The 21,090-nt window shown below is 57.0% G+C and overlaps 1 protein-coding gene across 4 annotated transcripts in view; it reads right to left on the bottom strand.

The window, feature by feature from the left end:
* Nucleotides 1–21,090, bottom strand: part of ACACB (acetyl-CoA carboxylase beta) — a 125,553-nt gene that overhangs the window by 7,175 nt on the left and 97,288 nt on the right. For all 4 annotated transcript variants that reach the window (XM_062182599.1, XM_062182597.1, XM_062182598.1 and 1 more), the window contains 15 exons: nucleotides 20,210–20,266; nucleotides 19,953–19,994; nucleotides 18,944–19,159; nucleotides 16,858–17,013; nucleotides 16,281–16,484; nucleotides 14,112–14,267; nucleotides 10,648–10,770; nucleotides 10,271–10,540; nucleotides 8,549–8,646; nucleotides 7,630–7,750; nucleotides 5,989–6,099; nucleotides 4,660–4,803; nucleotides 3,458–3,578; nucleotides 2,334–2,430; nucleotides 292–388 (listed from right to left, as the gene is read on the bottom strand). In XM_062182599.1, the coding sequence (XP_062038583.1) occupies nucleotides 292–388; nucleotides 2,334–2,430; nucleotides 3,458–3,578; nucleotides 4,660–4,803; nucleotides 5,989–6,099; nucleotides 7,630–7,750; nucleotides 8,549–8,646; nucleotides 10,271–10,540; nucleotides 10,648–10,770; nucleotides 14,112–14,267; nucleotides 16,281–16,484; nucleotides 16,858–17,013; nucleotides 18,944–19,159; nucleotides 19,953–19,994; nucleotides 20,210–20,266 (2,013 nt within the window). The remainder of the gene's footprint in view (nucleotides 1–291; nucleotides 389–2,333; nucleotides 2,431–3,457; nucleotides 3,579–4,659; nucleotides 4,804–5,988; nucleotides 6,100–7,629; nucleotides 7,751–8,548; nucleotides 8,647–10,270; nucleotides 10,541–10,647; nucleotides 10,771–14,111; nucleotides 14,268–16,280; nucleotides 16,485–16,857; nucleotides 17,014–18,943; nucleotides 19,160–19,952; nucleotides 19,995–20,209; nucleotides 20,267–21,090) is intronic.

Here is a 21,090-nt window from a genome sequence, read left to right as displayed (position 1 = left end):
GCACAGGGGCCCGGATCAGGCGCCTGCAGGCACAGGGCACCAGCGCCACCACAGAGCGGCGCCCAGAGCCCGGGCAGGGCCGCGCTGAATCTCGGCAGCAGCTGGGGCGGGGGCGGGGGGCATCCTTGGGATCTTCATCACCCCCTGAGGATGCAGGCAGGTGGTGTGGGACACGATGCGGCCCTCGGAGGGAGGGCCCGAGACACAGGTGCCCTGCCCCCAGGGCCACCGTCTGCGAGGTCTCAGAGCCAGGAAGGCGGCACGGAGCCCCCACCGGGAGCCGCCCCTCACCTTGGCCTCGGAATCCAGGTTGGCGGGGTCCGCGGGGATGGCCACCTCCACAGTCCGCGTCTCCACGGCGATCACGCCCACGGGGATGCCCCCCAGCCTGCAAAGCGAGCTCGGTGAGCTGGGCACCAGGGAGCAGCACCCCAAGAGGACCCCGGGTTGGTGGGGCCCGCCCAGCCCCAGTGAGGGTGTTTTGGGGTGGCCTGGAGAGGGGAACCCCCTTTTTAATCCATTGGTGGGTTTTATCAGAAGGCCAAGAAGAAGTTCCAAAGCAGACAGTCACAAGCTGGGAGACCTATGGGTGCCCTCTAGGGGCAAGAGCTGCCAGCGGAGTGCCTAGGTTAGCGTGACCTTCTAGAACTTTCTGTGATGACGGTCGTGTTCTCTGTGGGCACCATCCAACATGGCAGGCGTGAGCTGCTTATGGCCCCTGGGCAGGAGATGTGGTGAGGAACCAAATAGGACATTGTCTGTCACCGTAATTCACTGGAACTTCAGCCTGGATCACCCCACGGGCCAGCAGCCAGCACCCGGCCAGCGCGAGCCCGGACACCAAGTCACTTTTTACAAACAGACAGCCTGGGGTGCCAAGTTTCTTTCTTTAAAAAATAGTTTTAAACTTATTTGAAAGAGAGAGAGAGATCCCATCTGCTGGTTCAGTACCCTAAGGCCCCAAACAGCCAGGGCTGGGGCCGAGCCAGGAGCCAGGAAGTCCATCCGGGTCTCCCTCGTGGGGGGCAGGAACTTAGCACGTGAGCCACGACCTGCTGCTTCACGGGCACATTAGCAGGAAGCTGGACTGGAAGCTGAACAGCTGGGACTCGAGCCAGCTCTCCCAATGGGATACAGGGTCCCAAGCAGTGGCTTAAACTGCTGTACCCTAACAGCCACCCCCAGGGTTTCTGTTTTGTTAAGTGTTTAAAGTTTTTTAGGGGCTGGCTCTGTGGCTCACTTGGTTAATCCTCCGCCTGTGGCACCGGCATCCCCGGTTGCCCCTCTTCCAGGCCAGCTCTCTGCTGTGGCCCGGGAAGGCAGTGGAGGATGGCCCAAGTGCTTGGGCCCTGCACCCACATGGGAGACCGGGAGGAAGCACCTGGCTTCTGGCTTCGGAGCGGCATAGAGGCCATTTGGGGGGTGAACCAACGGAAGGAAGACCTTTCTCTCTGTCTCTCTCTCACTGTCTAACTCTGTCAAATAAATAAATAATTTAAAAAGATCCATAATTGTTTTAAAAAAAATAAAAAATTTTAGGGAGAAGCAACACTGTACCAGCCTAACACTTGCTGCCCAGAATCCCTGCCCACACACACTGCCCAGGAGGAAGGGGACAGCAGTACCAGCAGCTACCACCTGTGGCGCACTTGGGACATTTAAGTGCCGCACACACAAGGGGACTTCAAACAGTGCGTGGGAAGCAGAATTCAAGGAGATGTTAATTTTGGTGCAAAAGAAATTGAAACCCAGCCCAACATGGGCCTTCAAAACACGTTCATGGCAGCTGCACATCTGAAAGCATTCCAGCAACTCGGCCCCCCACCGCAACAGTGCGCACCAGGGGCTCCCGCCCACAGCCCTCCTTGAAGGGGTTCCCAGAGTTGAGTGTCCGGGGTGGGCACCCAGGGCTGCCTTCTCATTCTCAGAGGGGCCCACAGACCTCGAGAATAGCAGACAAACACCAGGGACAAGCGTCCCAGCCCCAGCAAGAGGCTGGCTGAGATGCCTCCATCATGCACTGCTTTCCCAGATGCGTTGGCTGGGAGCTGGACCAGAAGTGGAGCAGCCAGGACTTGAACTGGCGCCCACATGGGATGCTGGGGTCCCAGGCGGCGGCTGCACCTGCTGCGCCATGGCACTGGCCCCAGCCGACATGCCTTCCAGGGCATGAATCCAGATGTCATGAAGAGGTTCACCATCCCCAAACTGGCTGCTTGTTCCAGAAAGCCCTGGGGCTGTGTGGAAAAGGCCCCTGGTGGCCCCAGCCCAGCACTGGGGTCCCGAGGCCTGGAGAAGCCAGGCTGGTGCCCTGGTCCTGCCCGCGGCGTTACCTGGCTCGTCCCGTCACCACGGTCTGGGCCCAGGGTGCCATGATTTCCTTGAAACTGCCCTGGTCGAAGAAGCCGCTCTGCCAGGCCCCCTTGAGAGCTGCGGGCAGCAAGGCAGAAGGCCGGGTTGGTGAGGACGCCAGGGGTCCACAGGGCCCGCCCCGCCATGGACGGGCAGCCCGGCTGCCGCCTCACAGCCCCCACCCTGCCCCGGGCCCTGGAAAGCCACAGACCCCAACCTTGCGCCAAAGAAAAAGCCAAACCCAAACCCAAAGCAGGGCTGCCCAAAATGCACCAAGGCAGGGGCTTCGGTGCAGACGGAACAGCCAACTGCCACCCACGGCCCGCCAGCGCTGCCCGCACTCCACCTCCTCTCGCCTGGGGACGGACAGGAGCCTGCCAGGAGGGGAAGGGTGGGGAAGGGAGAGGTGGAGGTTGGGGGGGGGGGTGGGCTGGGAAGAGGGTAGGGGAGGCAGAGGAGAGGAGCCTTCTTTTTTTTTGACAGGCAGAGTTAGACAGTGAGAGAGACAGAGAGAAAGGTCTTCCTTTGCCATTGGTTCACCCTCCAATGGCCGCTATGGCCAGCGAACTGTGCCGACCCAAAGCCAGGAGCCAGGTGCTTCTCCTGGTCTCCCATGGGGTGCAGGGCCCAAGCACTTGGGCCATCCTCCACTGCCTTCCCGGGCCACAGCAGAGAGCTGGACTGGAAGAGGAGCAGCCGGGACAGAACCGGCGCCCCAACAGGGACTAGAACCCGGGGTGCCAGTGCCGCAGGCAGAGGATTAGCTTAGTGAGCTGCGGCGCCGGCCTTGAAGGAGGCTTCTCTTTAAAACGCTGACATCTCAGCCCAGGATTTCCCACCTAGGAGACCACGCAGCAGCGCAGAGGGAGGCCGTGACGCCCCGCGCCTCGCCTCCACCTGTCAGCTCCAGAAACCAGAGCTGCTCCCGCTCCTTCCTGGCAGTGGGAAATCGGGGCAGAATCTCCTCCCCCTGCCCTGGCTCCCAGATGTGCCCCTCTGGGAGGTGGCAGGAGCACGCGTGAGCGTTTCCACCTGTCTCCCTCTGTCCCAGGCCGAAGAACGCAACACGAGACCCAGGTTCCAAGCAGAGCGCTCCGGGACTTACTCGGGTGAGGCCTCCCCGCGAGCATCCACCGGGGGTCGTAGGGCGCTCTGGATGGGAGGAACTCAATCTCTCTGTCAATGGGGTCGCTGGGTGTGATGATGGGGACTGGGCTGCGATTATCCTAGAAGAGAAAGTCAGGCTCTGTGTCCCCGGCACCTGTCAGCGGCGCCTATCATCTGGGGTGTGTGTGGGGTGTAGGGGGGGGTCTGTGTGTGTGTGTGTTCTACTCTGGCTACGACTATACCTGGTTGGGCAGCAATAGCCCCTCACAACGGCTTCTGAAGCCACTGTTCTGGTTGGAGAGCGAGAGTCAGGCATCGCCCCTCCCACGGGTGACCTGAGGCCCCCTCTACAGATTCCTGAGGGCACCCCAGAGCTCCGAGGGACCAGATGGCCCTGGGTCATGAAAGAGAGGCAGGAAAGGGTCACTGTTGTGGCACAGGTGCTGTTATCACCCCCATTTCACAGGTCAGGAGACTGAGGCTTAAAACGAGACCGTCCCAGGGTCACACTGACACGAAGCAGCCAGCAATGAAGTCAAGTCCAGCCAGCCTGGAAAGACCAAGGGTTCTCTACTGTCCAGCGTTGTCGCTTTTCTTGAGAGACAGGGAGACAGACAGACAGACAGACAGACAGAGGGGCTCCCGTCCCCAAACGCTGGCAATAACCAGGCTGGGCCAGACCAGAGCCGGGAATCCAACCCAGGTATTCAGATGTGGGCCTCAGGCACCGTGACCACCGGGCTGGCCACCGCTCCCTTTACCCCGTTCTAAAAAGTCAGCAGACACACCCTCGGCATGGCAGGAGTGTCCCCCAGAGGGCACGGGACAGCGGGGTGCAGGGCTGTGCCAGGCAGGGAAGGAGGAGGGGCTGGGAGAATGGAGCTCCAGCCGCCCCCGCAGTGCCCCCCGCTTCCCACCACCCAGGAGGTGACAGGGACACAGCACAGGAGCTTGATGACACAGCCCCCCCCCACAGATACACACACACACATATACATGCATACACACAATACACACACGCACACACATATACACGCATACACACGCATACACACATACACACATACACGCATACGCACATGCACACACAGATACACATACACACATACACACATACACACACATACACACATATACACATACACACACATACATACATACACACACACACACGGCCGGCTCCGGCGCACCGCGCCGCACCTTCGGCACGTAGGACAGCCACTCCAGGATGGTGTACACCCCCTCGAAGTCGTCCGGCACGGTGATGTGCGAGACGCCGTTGTAGTGCATGATCTGCACCCCGCCCAGCTGGTTGTTGGACGTGTAGACCTCTCTCCCCAGCACCTGCGTGGATGTGACACGGTCAGCAACACCCTGCGCGGCCCAGGGTCTCTATGGAGCGTCTCGTCCGCGATCCTGGCTGTGACTTGGGAATCACCCGGCAGCTGCTGCCCGGGCTGCACCTGCGCGATTGCAGCAGCACCCTGGGGCTTGGAGCGGGCGCCGGTTTGTGTCCAATCCACAGCCCCACTCCACCGCCAGTGGCCGCCGCCCACGGCTAAGCCATCTCACTGCAAAACCCTGCCCGGCGCTCCTGGGTCTGAGGCCTGGGGTGGGCTGGGCACGTTTCTAAGGAGCACCGGGCACTGCTGAGGCTGGCAGTTCCAGAGCCAGGCTTGGGGACCCTCGCCGACCTGCAGCGCGAGGACCCAAACTGGTGTCCACACGGGACGCCGGTGCCACAGACAGCGGCTCTACCCGCTACGCCACAGCACCGGCCCCTCAGTCAATCTTTTAGGGGGTGGGGGGCTGGCACGTGGTTAAGACGCCACACGGAACACCCACAGCCCGCATCAGAGAGCCTGGGTTCCCGGCCCGGCTCCACTTCCAATTCCAGTTTCCTGTGGGTGCTCGGCCCGGGGGGCAGCCGCTGACGGCTCCAGTACTTGGGTTCCTGCCACCCACATGGGCGACCTGGACTGAATTCTGGGCTCCTGGCTGTGGCTGGCATTTGGCAGAGTGAACAGGTGGATGGATGATCTCTCTCTCTCTCTCTCTCTGTCTCTCTCTCTGCCTTGCATATGAACAAAAAGAAACTTTCCAAAATACTAACTTTTAAAAACAGAATACAGGGAGCGGGGCTCGCTGGAGGAGTCTGACGTTCACCTTACTCAGGCTCCCCAGGGCCCGGTCTACAGCAGTTAGACAGCAGCTCTCCCTGCAGCAGCAGTGTCGCTGCTTTCCCATGGAGAGGAGAATGGGAACTTGAAATGACCCTCACCGGGCTGGCGCTGGGGCCTAGCGGGTAAAGCCTCAGCCTGCGACGCTGCATCCCATATGGGCGCCGGTTCAAGTCCTGGCTGCTCCTCTTCCCATCCAGCTCCCCGCTAATGCGCCTGGGAAAGCAGTGGAGGATGGCCCCGGTGCTTGGGCCCTGCACTCCCGGGGGAGACCCGGGAGAAGCTCCTGGCTCCTGGCTTTGGGCTGGCTCAGTGCCGACCCCTGCCCCTCAGTCGCACGCCCCGTCACCTTGTTGAGAGCGCTGGCTCCTGTGAGGATGATGTGGGAATTTTCCACCTGGATCACGCGCTGGCCCAGCCTCACCAGGTACGCCCCGATGCCCAGGGCCCGGCAGGTCACCTGTGGAGGAGACACCACCCCTTCTGAGTCCCTGGGGGTGGCGTGCCTCATCGCCCCCTGGTGGCCACAAGTGGAAATTCCTGCTTGTCTGAGTCCCAGAGGGCGGCGTGCCTCATCGCCCCCTGGTGGCCACAAGTGCAAGTTCCTGCTTGTCTGAGTCCCAGAGGGCGGCACCTCATCGCCCCCTGGTGGCCACAAGTGCAAGTTCCTGCTTGTCTGAGTCCCAGAGGGCGGCGTGCCTCATCGCCCCCTGGTGGCCACAAGTGGAAGTTCCGGCTTGTCTGAGTCCCAGAGGGCGGCGTGCCTCATCGCCCCCTGGTGGCCACAAGTGCAAGTTCCGGCTTGGCCAGGGTTCCACCTGACTGATCCCCAAATGGCAGAAACAAAAGCCTGTCCTACCAGGCACTTGGAGCTTGGCTTCCTATCCGGAGAGAACCCAGCCAGCTAAGAAAAGCACGGGAAAAGCGGACAGACGGTGAAGGCTCGGGGTCTTAGGAGGCCTGGGTGCATGTCTACTGAACTTGGCCATTCCAGAGCGATGGCTGCCTCTCACACAACCCAAAGGTTCCTAGCAGATAAAAATGATGAAAGCCAGGGACGGCCTGCGTGGAGCTAACAGGACCGCGCCCATGGCAAGCCCCTGGTTCCGATCCTGCTCTGCGGGGGAGGCGGGAGGACCGACACACAGGCATTCCCTGCGCCATTGCGGATGTCTGGTGAGCCCTGGGTCCCTGCACAACGGAATGAGAAGGCTCGTACATTCTGATGCAATAAGAAACCTAAAGTCCGTGCCCTACGAGGGGTCATCCTTGGGCTTGGAGCGGGCACCGGTTTGTGGACACCGCCCACGGCTAGGCCATCTCACTGCAAAACCCTGCCCGGCGCTCCTGGGTCTGAGGCCTGGGGTGGGGCTGGGCACGATTTTAAGGAGCGCCGGGCACTGCTGAGGCTGGCGGTTCCAGGCTTGGGGACCCTCGGTGGGAGCCGAGCCGACCTGCAGAGCAGGGACTCAAACAGGTGCCCACACGGGACGCTGGCGTGTTCACACCAGAGGGAAACCCACCATGAAGACAGGCACGGGTCCAAACAATTCCTTCTGCATCAACACAGACTGAGCTGTCAGCTCCATTTGTCCCATGAACCATCAGAAACAGCTTCCCGGCCTCGCGGTGATGTGGGAGGCAGCCATTAGCTGCTCTGGGGTCACCCAGAAGTACTTCCGGGTAACCGCCCCCATCCCGGAAGCACTTCTGGGTAAAAACACGTGCCGTGGAGGGTTTACCAGAAGTGCTTCCGGGATGGGGGTGGTTACCCGGAAGTAATTCCGGGTAAAAACACGTGCCACGGACAGTGGGGCAGAGGGGTTACCAGAAGTGCTTCTGGGTGAACACGTGCCGCGAGGGCGGCTTTGAAAGATTCTCAGCCTGGGGCAGCGGGAGGGGTGGAGGGGACGCAATGGCCACAGGGTGGTCGTGGGTGCACGCACGCGGTGGGTGCCCGGGGGTCCTCGCTGGGCGGGTGGGGGCTCACCATGCTGATGGTGACGATCTCGTCGTACGCCAGGGAGGACTCCCCGGCAATCATGCCCGAGCCCCGCAGGTTCTCCACGCCCAGGCCGTCCTCCTTGCCCACGATGTCCGTGATGACGTATCTGCAAGACCAGGCGCCCGTCGGAGGCCGAGCCCCGCCCCGAGCCCCCAGGCCAGGCCCGGGAGGCCAGGGTCCAGGACCCGCCCCCGTGGTCCCTGGGATGCTCACCCACGCAGAAGCCCCATCCCGCCCACGCCCCGAGCCCCGAGCCCCCACGCCCCAGGCCCCGCCCCTTGCCCCCAGCCCCATCCCGCCCACGCCCCGAGCCCCGCCCCGAGCCCCCAGGCCAGGCTCGGGAGGCCAGGGTCCAGGACCCAACCCCCTCGGCCCCTGCGATGCCCGCCCACGCTCCCAGAGCCGCCCGCGCCCTTCGCTGCAAAGGTTCTGAGCAGGCCTGCAGCAAGGTGTGGATCGCATCGCCCTTACCAGGGTTCGCAAGCTCATTTCACTGCGGAAATTTAAATTTTTTTTTTTTTTGCCCACATATCACTAATGCACATTCCAGAAACCCCCATCTGGGAAATCCTGATTTAGTCGGTCGCACTCAGGGAAGACCCAAGTTTCCCTGGGAACGATCGACGGTCAGTGGGGGGCCTCTGAGGTTCTTAGTGGACAGACCCCTGCCCTGCCCACCATGTCACTGCGGAGCCAGGAGCCCAATTCCCCCTGCAGGCTGTGCGATTTTGACAAAGGAGTGGTTCATCTCAAAGGTCCCAGCCGTGCTCGCCCCGGAGGGCACTCAAGGATCCCCTGGCACAAACGCCACCACCCGCCTTGAAACTACTGCCCCGGGGTGGCGGCGAAATGCCAGCGGCCCTGCGTGCAGGTGCACAGGGAAGGGCAGGACGCCCAGGCTTACCTGGATTCCCCTCCTTCCTCGATGTGCCTGCAGTGCACGGAGTTCAGGGAGCTGATCTTCGTGTAGTCTTGCGGGGTCAGGTACAGGTATTTGAACCCCTTGAAAACCGGAATTCAGTGAGCCCCGGGGGTCCAGCTGCCTGCACCCCCGGCCACTGCTTGTTAACGCCTGTCGGCACGGCGGCGGATGACTGGCCTGGGCGATGGTGGCATCCCATATCCGAGCGCCTGGGGATGCGCACCCTGGGAGGCAGTAGGGAAGGCTCGAGCACCTGGGCCCCACCTCCCCCATGGGAGACCTGGATGGAGCTCCTGGCTCCTGGTGCCCCCCTGGCCCAGCCATGGCGGGTGTGGGTGTTTGGGGAGTGAGCCGGTCAATGGAAAATCTCTCTCTCTCTGCCTTTCAAATAATTTTTAATTTTATTTATTTATTTATTTGAGAGATAGAATTACAGACAGAAACAGACAGAAAGGTCTTTCATCCGCTGGTTCACTCTCCAAATGGCCTCAATGGCTGGAGCTGTGCCAATCTGAAGCCAGGAATCAGGAGCTTCTTCTGGGTCTCCTATGTGGGTGCAGGGGCCCAAGGACTTGGGCCATCCTCTACTGCTTTCCCAGGCCACAGCAGAGAGCTGGATCGGAAGAGGAGCAGCCGGGACTCGAATCGGCGCCCATATGGGATGCTGGCACCACAGGCAGAGTCTTAACCTACTAGGCACAGCACCTGCCCCTCAAATTTTTAAAAAGTTTTTAATGTCAGCACTGTAAGAGTAACACAGGCCAACCTCCTGATAACGCAGCAGGCTAATAACAGCTGGACACTCATGGGCTTGTCTGAGCTCAGCTTTGCCCACCCGGCCCTCTCCCACCGCCGCTGCCACTCAGCCTTTCTCCATCTTTTCATTACCATTACCCTGAGTAACCTGCTCAGGTACTCACCCACTTCAGGCCAGCCCCCCTCATAAAACCTTGATGTTAAAGTCAGGCTGCTTGTGCTCTCTGCACGCGGAGTGTGTGTGTGTGTGTGTGTGTGTGTGGCACGCATGTACTTACTGCTCCTCAACAGAAATGCTTAGGGACACAAGTGTCTCACATGGAGAATTTTCTCAAATTCTCCAATTTCTGCAAATAATGAGATCTTGGGGATGGGACCAAGTCTAAACACAAAATTCTCTTCTGTGGGGCCGATGCTGTGGCGTAGCAGGTTAAGCCACCGTCTCCAGCACCAGCATCCCATATGGGCGCTGGTTCAAGTCCTGGCTGCTCCACTTCCAATCCAGCTCCCTGCTCATGCACCTGGGAAAGCAGCAGAGGATGGGCCAAGTGCTTGCGCCCCTGCCACCCACATGGAGACCTGGAGGGAGCTCCTGGTTTCTGCCTGGCCCAGCCCTGGCCATTGCAGCCATCCGGGAAGTAAGCCAGCACACGGAACATTGATCAGTCTCTCTCTCTCTGCCTCTCTGAAATTCTGCCTTTCAAATAAATAATAAATAAATCTTTACAAAAAAAGAAAAAGAGAAAAGATTCACTTGTGTTTCACGCACACCTTATGCACACAGCCTGAAGGGAATTTTACAAAGTAAGCTTCACGCGCCGGCCTTTCGCCGTGACCCCGTGGCACAAGCTCAGGCGTGGCCCTCTCCAGTCGTGGCGTCACCGGCGCTCTGCCCCACCTGTAGCAGCCGAGCGTCACGCGGCCACCCCAGCCCCAGCGCGTGCGTACCTTGTGGGGGTCCTCGGGGTCCACCCAGGCCACCTGGAACATGTGCTTGATCTCCTCGGCCAGGCCGATGCGGGCCCCGCTGTTGGCCGCCAGGTAGACTTTGGGGATGCCCTCGGCCCGGGCCAGCTCGGACGCCCGCATGTACAGCAGGTCCTCCCCCTGGCCGAAGGAGCCGATGCGGAAGGTGATGTCGTTGCCGATGACGATCACGTCCCGCCCTTCTGGGTACTCTCGGGTCTTGAACCGCATCTTGAAAGCCACCATGCCCACCTGCGGGGAGAGGCGGGCGTCTCAGGGCAGCAGGCTTGCGTCTCCAGGGGGGCCTTGGAGGAAGACCGAGCCGGTCTCCGGGGGGCTGGGCTCTGCCGAGCACCTACCTCGTTGCCGCCAGGAAGCCGGTTCATCTCCACCAGCTGGCCCTGAGGGTCCAGCACTAACTCCGTGTAGGTCAGGATGTCCTTGGGGTACTTGTCCGGGGAGCCCCACAGCTTAAAGAGGGCCTGGGGACACAGGAGGAGAGAGGAAACATGTGATGTCCTCGGTACAACTCAGTCTGGGTCTCCCAGTGGGCAGCGGGGGCCCAGGGATGGCAGTGCACCTGCTGCCCCCACGGAGCACGTAGGCGGAAGCCAGATGGAAGTAGAGGTGGGACTTGAACCCAGGCCCTCTCAGATGGGATGCAGGGGTCCTACAAGGACTGAACCACTGTGCCACATGCACACCCCTAAGATCAGCTTTCCAAATTCTACAAAAGAATGAGCCTGAATGCGCTAATTGTGTGAACTAACTTCACAATATCGAATCTTTCCATCATGCATGAGTATGCGCCGTCTCTCCATTTATTTACGGTTTATGTATCTCCACAAAGCTGGAAAATTTCCTCCGTAAGGATCTTGTGTGCTTTTTGTTTGATTTATTCTCAGGAGGTTACAGTGGACTAGGGTGCCATGAATGTGTTCCCCAGTTATATCAGGTGATCATCGCTACAACTGTTCAATTACGATAGGAATCCAATCAGTTTGCATATTGGCCTTATATGGAGCAACCCTACTGTATTCTCCAATTGTACACATTCTCCTGGATTCCTTTCCTACACATTTTTTCACCTACCAAAAAAGGTAGTTTTGTTTTTCTTTTCCAATCTTTCTTTCTTTTTCCTATGTTATTACATTGGCCAAGAACTCCAGTAAAAGGTTTGGAACAGAAGTGACAATGCACACCCATCCTGTCCCCATCTTTAAGACAACTGACATTTTACCACTAGGTACAAATTAATTTTAGGTTGATATCGTCATCGAGATAAACAAATTACCTTCTATCCTGGTAAGAGTTAGCACGAGTAGGTATATTTTGTCAAGTATTTTCTTACATCTAGTGAGACATTCAAGTTTTTTCTTGATCCATTCATTAATGTGCGAAATATATGAATAGACTTTGTAAAGCAAGTCTTATAAGAAGCCCCAGAATAAACATTACTTGGTCCAATATTTGCAAAACTACTGGATTTCATTTGCTAATATTTTATGAATTTTGCTTCTGTGCCCATAAATGAGATATCATTTCCCTTTCCGAACGTTCCTATCTGAGTTAATAGTAAGGCGAAACCTGATAAAATTAGTTAGGAAGCATTGTTTTTTTCCTACTTGCTAAACAATTTGTATTCAAACAGAATTATCTGTTCCTTGAAGGTTTTTGAGAAATTGTTATAAAACCATCCTGGCCCAATCGCAATGGGTGGACTTTTAAAAACTATTAACTCAATTCCTTTCATGCTTATAATCTATTCAGGTCAGATTTTCTATTTCTTCTTGAGTCAGTTTTTTTTAAGACTTTATTATTTATTTATTTGAAAGGCAGAGTCCCAGAAAGAGGGGGGGAGACAGAGAGACAGAGAGAGATCTTCCATCCGCTGGGTCACTCCCTAGATGGCTGAAACAGCCAAAGCCAGGAGCCAGGAGCTTCATCCGGGTCTCCTAGAAGGGTAGCAGAGGTCCATGCACTCGGGCCATCTTCCATGGCTTTTCCCAGGCCATTAGCAGGGAGCTGGATTGGAAGTGGAGCAGCCAGGACATGAACAGGCACTCAATTGGGATGCCGGCACCACAGGTGCCAGCCCCTCTGAGCCAGTTTTGATAAGACCCATTTCCCTTGGAAATTTTCCACTTCAGCTGTTTGCAAAGGTGGGGGCTGTCTACAGTACAGCTGGGACGCCGCTGATCTGGAATCCGAAATCCAAAGTGCTCTGAAGCCTGACACTTTCTGAGCACCAACACCACCCTAGGAATCAGACTTCGGCGGAGCACATCAGGTTCCAGGTTTTGAATTAGGGATGCTCAAACGGTAACATCTATGCTCCCAAGCATTTCAGATAAAGGCTACTCAACCTGTACTCTGCTTCTTTATCAAAAAGAAAAAGAATGGATTTGCTTCTGAGTCAGTTTTACTTCTTCTGCTATGGCCTATGAGGGCAGAGGCAAAAGACACAGACAATGATATTCATAATGGCAAATATTAGGCGCCTATGGAATACTCCACATATAGGTATTTATTAGGCACTTCTTGAATATTTCACAGATATTCATCAGGTACCTACTGAGTTCTTTACATATATTTGCTTATTAGGCACCTACTGAATATATATATTTATTAGGCACCTACTGAACACTTCACATATATTTCTCCAACAACCTTGTAGGAAAATGAAGCCCAGAAAGGTAAAGAACTTGTCCAGGGGCAGCAGGGAGCAAAGGACAGGTTCAAGGCCAGGCTGCAGTGACTCCAGGGAGCAGCTTTTCCAACAGTGCTGCATCTCCCACGGCTGGGGCACAGGTAAGAACGGATCCTTCCCGCCCAGTGGGAGGCCCTGGACCTTGGATTCACAAACATCAGTCACAAAGCAGCAGAGGGGGAGTGGAGAGAGAGCCCAGCACTAAGTCAGCTGGCTCATTGCGCTGTTTAAAAAGGGGCAGAAAGAAACCACTGAACACATGCAAATGTTCTTGCAACTGAAAAGCATCGATAGTGGGTGCGCACATTGGCCATAACTTTGTTTCCTTGTTCCCATCCCTTTCTGCATTTCCCACTGCCTTCAATCAGAACAACATAAGGAAACATTCCTTTCTGGAAGGAGGCTTGGGGCAGATGCTGTGGCGCAGCGCACGGCGCCACCTCTTGGGACACCGGCATCCCATACAGGGTGCCTGGGATCGACTCCCACCTCCGCTTCCCATGCAGCTTCCTGCTGACGCACACCCTGGGGGGCTGCAGGTGACAGCTCAAGCCCCTGCCCCCACGTCGGGGACCAGGATGGAGCTCCTGGTTCCTGGATTCAGTGTGACCCACCCCGGCTGTTGTGGCCATCTGGGGAGTGAACCAGCAGATGGACGGTCTCTCTCTCTCTCTCTCTCTCTCTCTCTCTCGCTGCCACTCTGCCTTTCAAATATGAACAAACAAGCAAATAAATAAATCAAGGCAGTAATCCCCTGCTCTTCACCCTGGTCCACTCAGCCTTAGAATGGAGCCTGGCGAGGGGCAGAGACTTAATAAAGGGGACATGTAAGAGGCAGAAGGAAAGGCAACAGAACACTAAGTGACTGGTCACAGAACAGGGAATGAGGACTTACTTTTTATCTTTCTTCCAGTCTCCTTTATTCTCTGAAACGTCTCCCTGGTACTACCTTTATCTCTGGGACGGAAGTGGGTTTGCTTTGGGAAAACAAGTGCCTAACGCATTCCCAGGGTTTGCTTCTCCGTGTTCTTCAGCCTGAGACCCAGGGAGCAGCCGCGGACAGCAGGGCCCAGCTCAGAGGGCCCGGGGGTGGGGGGAAGCCGCGAGACTTGCCTGCCTGAACATTTCTGGGAAGTCGTACACGTAGGTGGTGCCCAGCGACTGGGCCTGGAACCGCTTGGCCTGCAGCAGGTCTTTGGTGACGTAGGGGGTGTTGATCAGCATCCCGTGCTGAGGCCCCTGCTTGTGGCCGAAGGAGTGAAACATGATCTGTTCCAGGAGGCAAGAAGGCGGACGGTGAGGGAGGCCGCACAGACCACCTGGCCGCCCCTCCCGTCTCCACCCAGCCCTCGACGGAAGCGCAAAGGCAAAGCAAAGCCCTGCTGGCCTATCAAGGGAGGGTCCGGGCTGGTGCATGGCCCTGCCTGTCTGCTGACAACCAGGACAGACGGCTCAGAGGGAGACGCGGAGGCCGAGCTGGAAATGACCACGACCCTCGTACCACTCACACACGCACACACGTGCACACACACAGAACGGGATGGCACAGAGGAGACGTGGAGGCAGAGATGCAGAGATGACTACAGTCATCATACCATTCACAGACACACATGTACACACACATACACACACATGCACACACACACGTGCACACACAGAACAAGATGGCACAGAGGAGACGCAGAGGCTGAGCTGCAGAAACGACCACAACCCTCGCACCACTCACACACACATGTGCACACACACATACACACATGCACACACACATACACACATGCACACATGTGCACACACATACATGTGCACACACACAGAACAGGATGGCACAGAGGGAGACACGGAGGCAGAGCTGCAGAAATGATTGTGATCATCTTACCATTTGCACACACACACATATAAACATGCGCACAGGCACACGTACACACATGCACACACACAAGTGCACACAAAAGCCGGTGAAATCCGAGTACGGCCTGTATTCGAGGGGACAGAACTGCACATGCCAATCCCCGGTTTTGACAACACACTGCTAGGGCTGAGTGAGCTACTGTCACAGGGGAAGTGGGAGAAGCGGACACAGGAACTCGCTCTCCTGATTCCGCAACTTCCTGGGTGTCATCTTTACTTCAAAATAAATAAAGTGAATTTCAAAGTTACTAATCATGTGTGTGTGTGTGTGTGTATGTGTGTGAGAGAGAGAGAGAGAGAGAGACTTCAAAATGTTCATGGAAAATGGAATTAAAAGTGTGAGGGCGTGCGTCTGCCTCAGCAGAAAAGGTGCCCGCACCCCAGATCAGAGCCTGGCTGTGGCTCCTGCCTCCAGCTTCCCCCTAATGCAGACCCCACAAGGCAGCGGTGACGGCTCCAGGAGCTGGGGCGTCGCCACCACAGGGGAGACCTGGGTTGAATTCCCCGGCTCTGCCCCAGCCCTGGCCATTGCACGCATTTGGGATGTGAAGCAGCAGATGGGAGCTCTGTCTGTGGCTCTCTGAACAAACAATTTTTTAAAGCTGATTTTCATGTAAGAGAGAGTCTTTAAAAAGTTGCAGGAAAACACCTATTATGAAAAACTCCGAGGGCCGGCCGCGGTGGCATGGCTGGTGAAGCCGCTGCCTGCAGTACCGGCGTCCCATACGGGTGCCTGTTCAAGACCTGGCTGCTCTGCTTCCGATCCAGCTCTCTGCTGTGGCCTGGGAAAGCAGTGGAGGATGGCCCAAGTGCTTGGGCCCCTGCGCCCACGTGGGAGACCTGGAGGAAGCTCCTGGCTCCCTGCTTTGGATTGGATCGGCTCAGCTACAGCCATTGTGGTCATTTGGGGAGTGAACCAGCAGATGGAAGACCTCTCTCTCTCTCTCTCTCTGTCTCTCTCTCTGTCTCTGCCTCTACCTCTCTTTAACTCTATCTTTCAAATAAATAAATAAATCTTAAAAAAAAAAACTCTGCATGGATTTCAAAAGTTTTTTGCCCCAACAACACTTCCCTAACTTTTACTCCATTTACCATGAGTACTCTCATATATACACAAATGGCCGGCAAAAGGCCCCCTGACCCACTTCACAGAAGTGAATCACTATTTCCACACACAAACCAATTTGGAGGCGGCACCACGATGAACCGGGTACGCGGGCCTGGGACTGGACGCCACAGCGGGGAAAGGCGCCCGCCCCGGGGGTTGTGGGGGCTGCCGCTTAGGTAGGACGTGGGGATGCGGTACAACACGGGCGCAGCGCGCACACGCACACCCCACTGCCGTGGCTCCCCCGCGCCCCCACCCGGCCTTACGTTGCCAGTTCTGGGCTCGGTCACTTCCTTGTAGAGGCTGATGTCCAGGTAGTAGCCGGACTCGTTGGTGATGAAGAGGCGGACGGGCAGGGCGCTGCCGCTGGTGCTCTGCCGGATGTTGATCTTGACCTCGGCTTGGAGCACACGCAGCTTCCACAGGCGGCTGCCGTAGCGCATCACCATGGAGCGCACCGACTCCTCGATCTGCCCGGAGACACGCCAGGGCCGGTTTCAGAGCCCACTCCCCGCACACTCCGAAGACGGTGGGGCGGCAACACGGACTGAAGGCGCAGCGCTGGCCGCCACCCATGTACCCCGCACAAGCCATCCGCCTGCAAGGGCCCGAGGCCCCTAGCCGAGGAGTTAGACACTGGCCACGCGTGGTGCGCGTCTCAAGGTTCCAGGGTCTAATGGAGGCAGGCGTCTCCGGCTGCCAGTGAGGCTCCAAGGTGCTGGTGTTCACCCGCAGCTCCGCTCTCAAGGGCCGGGAGGGGAGACCCCAAAGCAGCGTGGCACAAAGAGCCGGGTGAGACCCCTGCCTCCCCGGGGGAGCCACCCCCCGCCCCGCAGGCGAGACCTTGAGGGGGTCCATGATGACGGTGGGCACGAAGTTGAGGAAGATGTGGTTGCAGTCGGTGCGCACGCTGGTGTTGTTGAAGGCCACCTCCAGCTCGTCCATGGCCTCCAGCAGCAGCCTCTCGCCCTCGTTCTGCAGGTACTCGAAGGACGCCTCCTGCGGGGGGCGGGGCGGGGGTGGGGCGAAGGTGAGGAGCGCGAAAACGCAGCCTGGGAGGGGGGCGCACAGAGGGAGCCACAAACATCACCCTCCTCCCACGTGCCAGGCAGGAAGGCCTAGCCCAGGCGCCCAACAGCCCAAGGTCTGGTAGCAGCCTGTGGTCTGCAGCTGACCCTGGAGGGGCTGCCCCACCCCCACCCAGGGCTGGCCAGGTCCTAGGGACAGCCAACACAGTGCCTTCGGACTGTGGTCTTCAGTGCAAAGCAACCAACCCCGGGCCACTGCCAGCCGCCTCCATAGCTGGCTCTCACCTTCCAGCCCCGTGCCCCGGGGACCTGCCAAAATGACTCACAGCCTCCCCTAACCGTAAACCTGCTTGCCTGGGCCTTGTCCATGGCTGCCTTCGGAGACCATAGTAAATATTCCTAGCCACATTCTCCCCTGTCACCTGACCTCCCTGGGACTTCCCCCTGGCGCCCCCTTGCCCCCTTTGGGCACGGCGAGCCCCGTCCTTGGAAACCGTGAATGAAAAACTAGGCGTTTTCAGCGACCATCATGTGCGTCCCCCGTCCTCTCCCCCCCACACACACACACACAAACACCCTACACACAAGATCTATATTGGGGTCAGCGCTGTGGCGCAGCGGGTTAACACCCTGGTCTGAAGTTCCGGCATCCCATATGGGCTCTGGTTCAAGACCCGGCTGCTCCACTTCCAATCCAGCTCTCTGCTATGGCCTGGAAAAGCAGTAGAGGATGACACAAATCCTTGGACCCCTGCACCCATGTGGGAGACCTGGAAGAAACTCCTGGCTCCTGGCTTCAAATCGACCCAGCCCTGGCCGTTGCAGCCATCTGGGGAGTGAACCAGCGAATGAAAGACCTCTCTTTCTCTTTCTCTCTCTGCCTCTCCTCTCTCTATGTAACTCTGAATTTCAAATAAATAATTTTTTTTAAAAAAAAGATCTATTAAAACATCTATTCTAAGTGAATGAAATGGCAAAACTGGAGACTAGCTTATTGTCCATCAAACGGGGAGGAGTTTAGGAGGAAAAAAGCATCACGGACCATTCTTCATTAACATGGAGAAAGGTCCACAAGTAATTGGCCAAAGAAAACCACACCCACAAGTAACTGGCCAATGAAAACCAGGCCCAGAAGTAACGGGCCAGTGAAGGCCAGTGATACCTGGCGAAGGAGCTCTCTGGCCTGAGCCCTGGCATGTGGCACGGCACCTGGCGCTCGAGAGTGCCAGCCCAGAATCAGGCCCACAGAGGGACCCCACCAGGGCTGGCCCTTCTGTGGCAGCATTCAGGGTCCTTCCACCTGATCCGGTTTAGCATGTTTGGGGGTGGCCATGGGGCCTGGAGGGATGCTCGCCTTTCACATCAGAGCGCTGGGGTTCAAGTCCTGGTTCGGGCTCCTGATTCCAGCTTCCTGCCCCCGTGCACCCCGGGAAACAGCAGGTGATGGCTCCAGTGCTTGGGTTCCTGCCACCCACGTGGGAGACTCAGAGGCAGTTCCTGGCTCCTGGCTTCAACCCACCAGCATTTGGGGAGTAAGCCTACAGATAGGGGAGCTCTCTCTGTCTCCCCAATAAATAAAATAATTTTTTAAAGCATTACAAAGGTTTTCAGTGGCTTGAAATTTCCTTACCATAGTCAGATTACTTTGCTAAATGTAAGAAACCATGAACAACAACCTCTCAATTGACAAACCTAAGAATTTCCCTGACAAACCAATAGTTTCCCGTCTTCTCAGAAGACCCTCAGGGGGACAAGAAACAGATCCAAGCACCGCCAACTGGGACGTGACAACAGGCCATGTTGCAGCCCCTGCCCCCTCCAGGCTGGGGGCCACAAGCGTGGGAAGTGGGTGCCCCAGGCACTGCTCTGAACAGTGGGCGCGATGGCTCGGGACACCTCACCTTGGTGATCAGGTCCGAGTGCCTGATGATGGCGCGGATGAAGAACCTGTGGTCTGTCACCTCCGCCCCCTCCTTGACCTTGGCGGCGCCCAGGTACAGATGCATCTTGTGGTTGGCGCAGGGCACGGCGGTCAGGTCGAAGTTGCGCATGCGGCTGAGCTCTAGCTGGAAGGCCAGGGCCGGCTCCAGGTGGCGGTAAATGCGGTCCTCCGCGAACTGCAGGCCAGCCGGATGGACAGAGCGGATGGACAGACACAGGCACGCAGGGTGACACGGGTGCCCTCTCCTGCAGACCCCATACCCAGGAATGTGGCATTCACTGGATCAGCTAACTGGTGAGCAACCCGCAGGTGCAAGGGACCTGCAGTTTTGCTGAGAGCCGCTGAGCATTGGGAGACTGTGTGCCGGGGGCACTGTTGCCTCCTGGGTCCTAGCTGAGCTCGTGGCTCATGGCTGCAGCCTCTCCCACGGTGCGAATCCAGTGGGATCTCGCATCTGTGCCCATCTGTCCTAGAACAGGGTCAATGAACCATGAACTCTTTCTTAAAGGGCCAGAGAGTAAATGTTTCAGGTGGATGGGCCAAATGGTCTCCACCCCAGCTACTCATTCTCCACTGTGCAGCGAGCCACATTGCACAATTCGGAATCAAATGTGTGCGGTTGTGTCCCCATAAAACTTTATTTACAAAAACCAGGGGACAGACTAACAGTCATAGTCTGCCAAGCCCTGAGCAAGACGACCACACGAAAAAGAGGCTGGTTTAGGGCCGTCTTCCCAGCGAGCCACCACATACAAAACTCTTGGAGAAAGGGCAGGATTTTGCAAGGTCTGCGCTCCACGTGGGAAACACGAGGCTCTCGCTAGAACCACTCTCCCAGCGGGAGCTCGGTCTACACAAACGTCACCACCACGGTCTATAAGACGGGAGACCCTACGTGGGGAGCGCATTTTTCATGCAGATCAAAGACGCCTTGGGAGAGAGTCCGGGGTCACGGCTTTCGTGCTTACCTCGTCTCTTGCTCTGAAAGTGAAGAACTTGGGAAATTCTTTCTACAGAAAGAGATCCATACAAACGACAGTTAGGTCCAGCCAGACTCACAGGAATACCTATAGAGCTCCTTGGTGGCTGCTCCCGGTAACCCGAGGTCACTTCTCTTTTCTAATCACTGACCCCACCCTGATCTACAGACCAAACATCAAACAAACAGCACTGAGCCCGGGGGAAGGGAACAGACTCCCACAGGCGACCCGGGCACCCGACTGACCTGCTGGGCGACCAGGAATGTGATTCTTCGCAGCCCGTAATCCACAAGGATATTTTTCTGCATTGCAAACCAGACACGATGGGGTATTATTTGCCAACGTAAAGGACTGGCGTGTTGATGCTGCTAGTGCATGGGGGAACCTCGCCAGCACCATGCCCAGCGGAAGCACCCAGTCACCAAACACAGGGAGGATCCTAGCTCTTGGCTTCAGCCTGGCCCAGCCATTGAAGCCAACTGGGGAGTGAATCAGCGGATGGAAGATCTCTCTCTCTTCCTGTCTCCCTCATTCTCTCTGCCTCTATCTGTAACTCTGCCTTTCAAATAAATAAATACATCTTTATAAAAAATAAGAAAGAGGTAGACACACACCCGTAAGGCGACAGTTTAGCGGGATGCAGGCTGGAGAGAAAATGGATGAACAGCAAGACGAAGGAGATTCCAGTGTAGGCAAAGTGGCTCAGGGATGGGTTCCCAACTAAGGGTGGGGCACATGTGTGCTGTGAACATGTGTGTGACTTGTGTGTGAGGAGCATGTGAGTGTACATGCTTGTAGTTAACAAAAACATTTAAATATAGAAAGACATAAGATGTAAATTATATAATTTTTTTGTCCTTTCCTCAGTGGGATATATACCCTAGCAGGTCTCCTTTCTTCAGAGAGTGATATACAAGGGCACCTCAGAGCTGGGTGAGGAGGCGGTGGTCGGCCTGGTGGTCAAGACACCTGCATCTCACCCTGGGGTGCCTGTATCCACTCCGGACCCCAACTTCCTGCCAATACAGACCCTGGGGGCAGTGCATCCCACCCTGGGGTACCTGTATCCACTCCGGACCCCAACTTCCTGCCAATACAGACCCTGGGGGCAGTGCATCCCACCCTG

The sequence above is a fragment of the Lepus europaeus genome, chromosome 23 (assembly GCF_033115175.1).
Source record: "Lepus europaeus isolate LE1 chromosome 23, mLepTim1.pri, whole genome shotgun sequence".
Lineage (NCBI taxonomy): Eukaryota > Metazoa > Chordata > Mammalia > Lagomorpha > Leporidae > Lepus > Lepus europaeus.
Note: the sequence above shows the minus strand (reverse complement) of the source record. Positions and strands in the feature narration are given on the sequence as shown.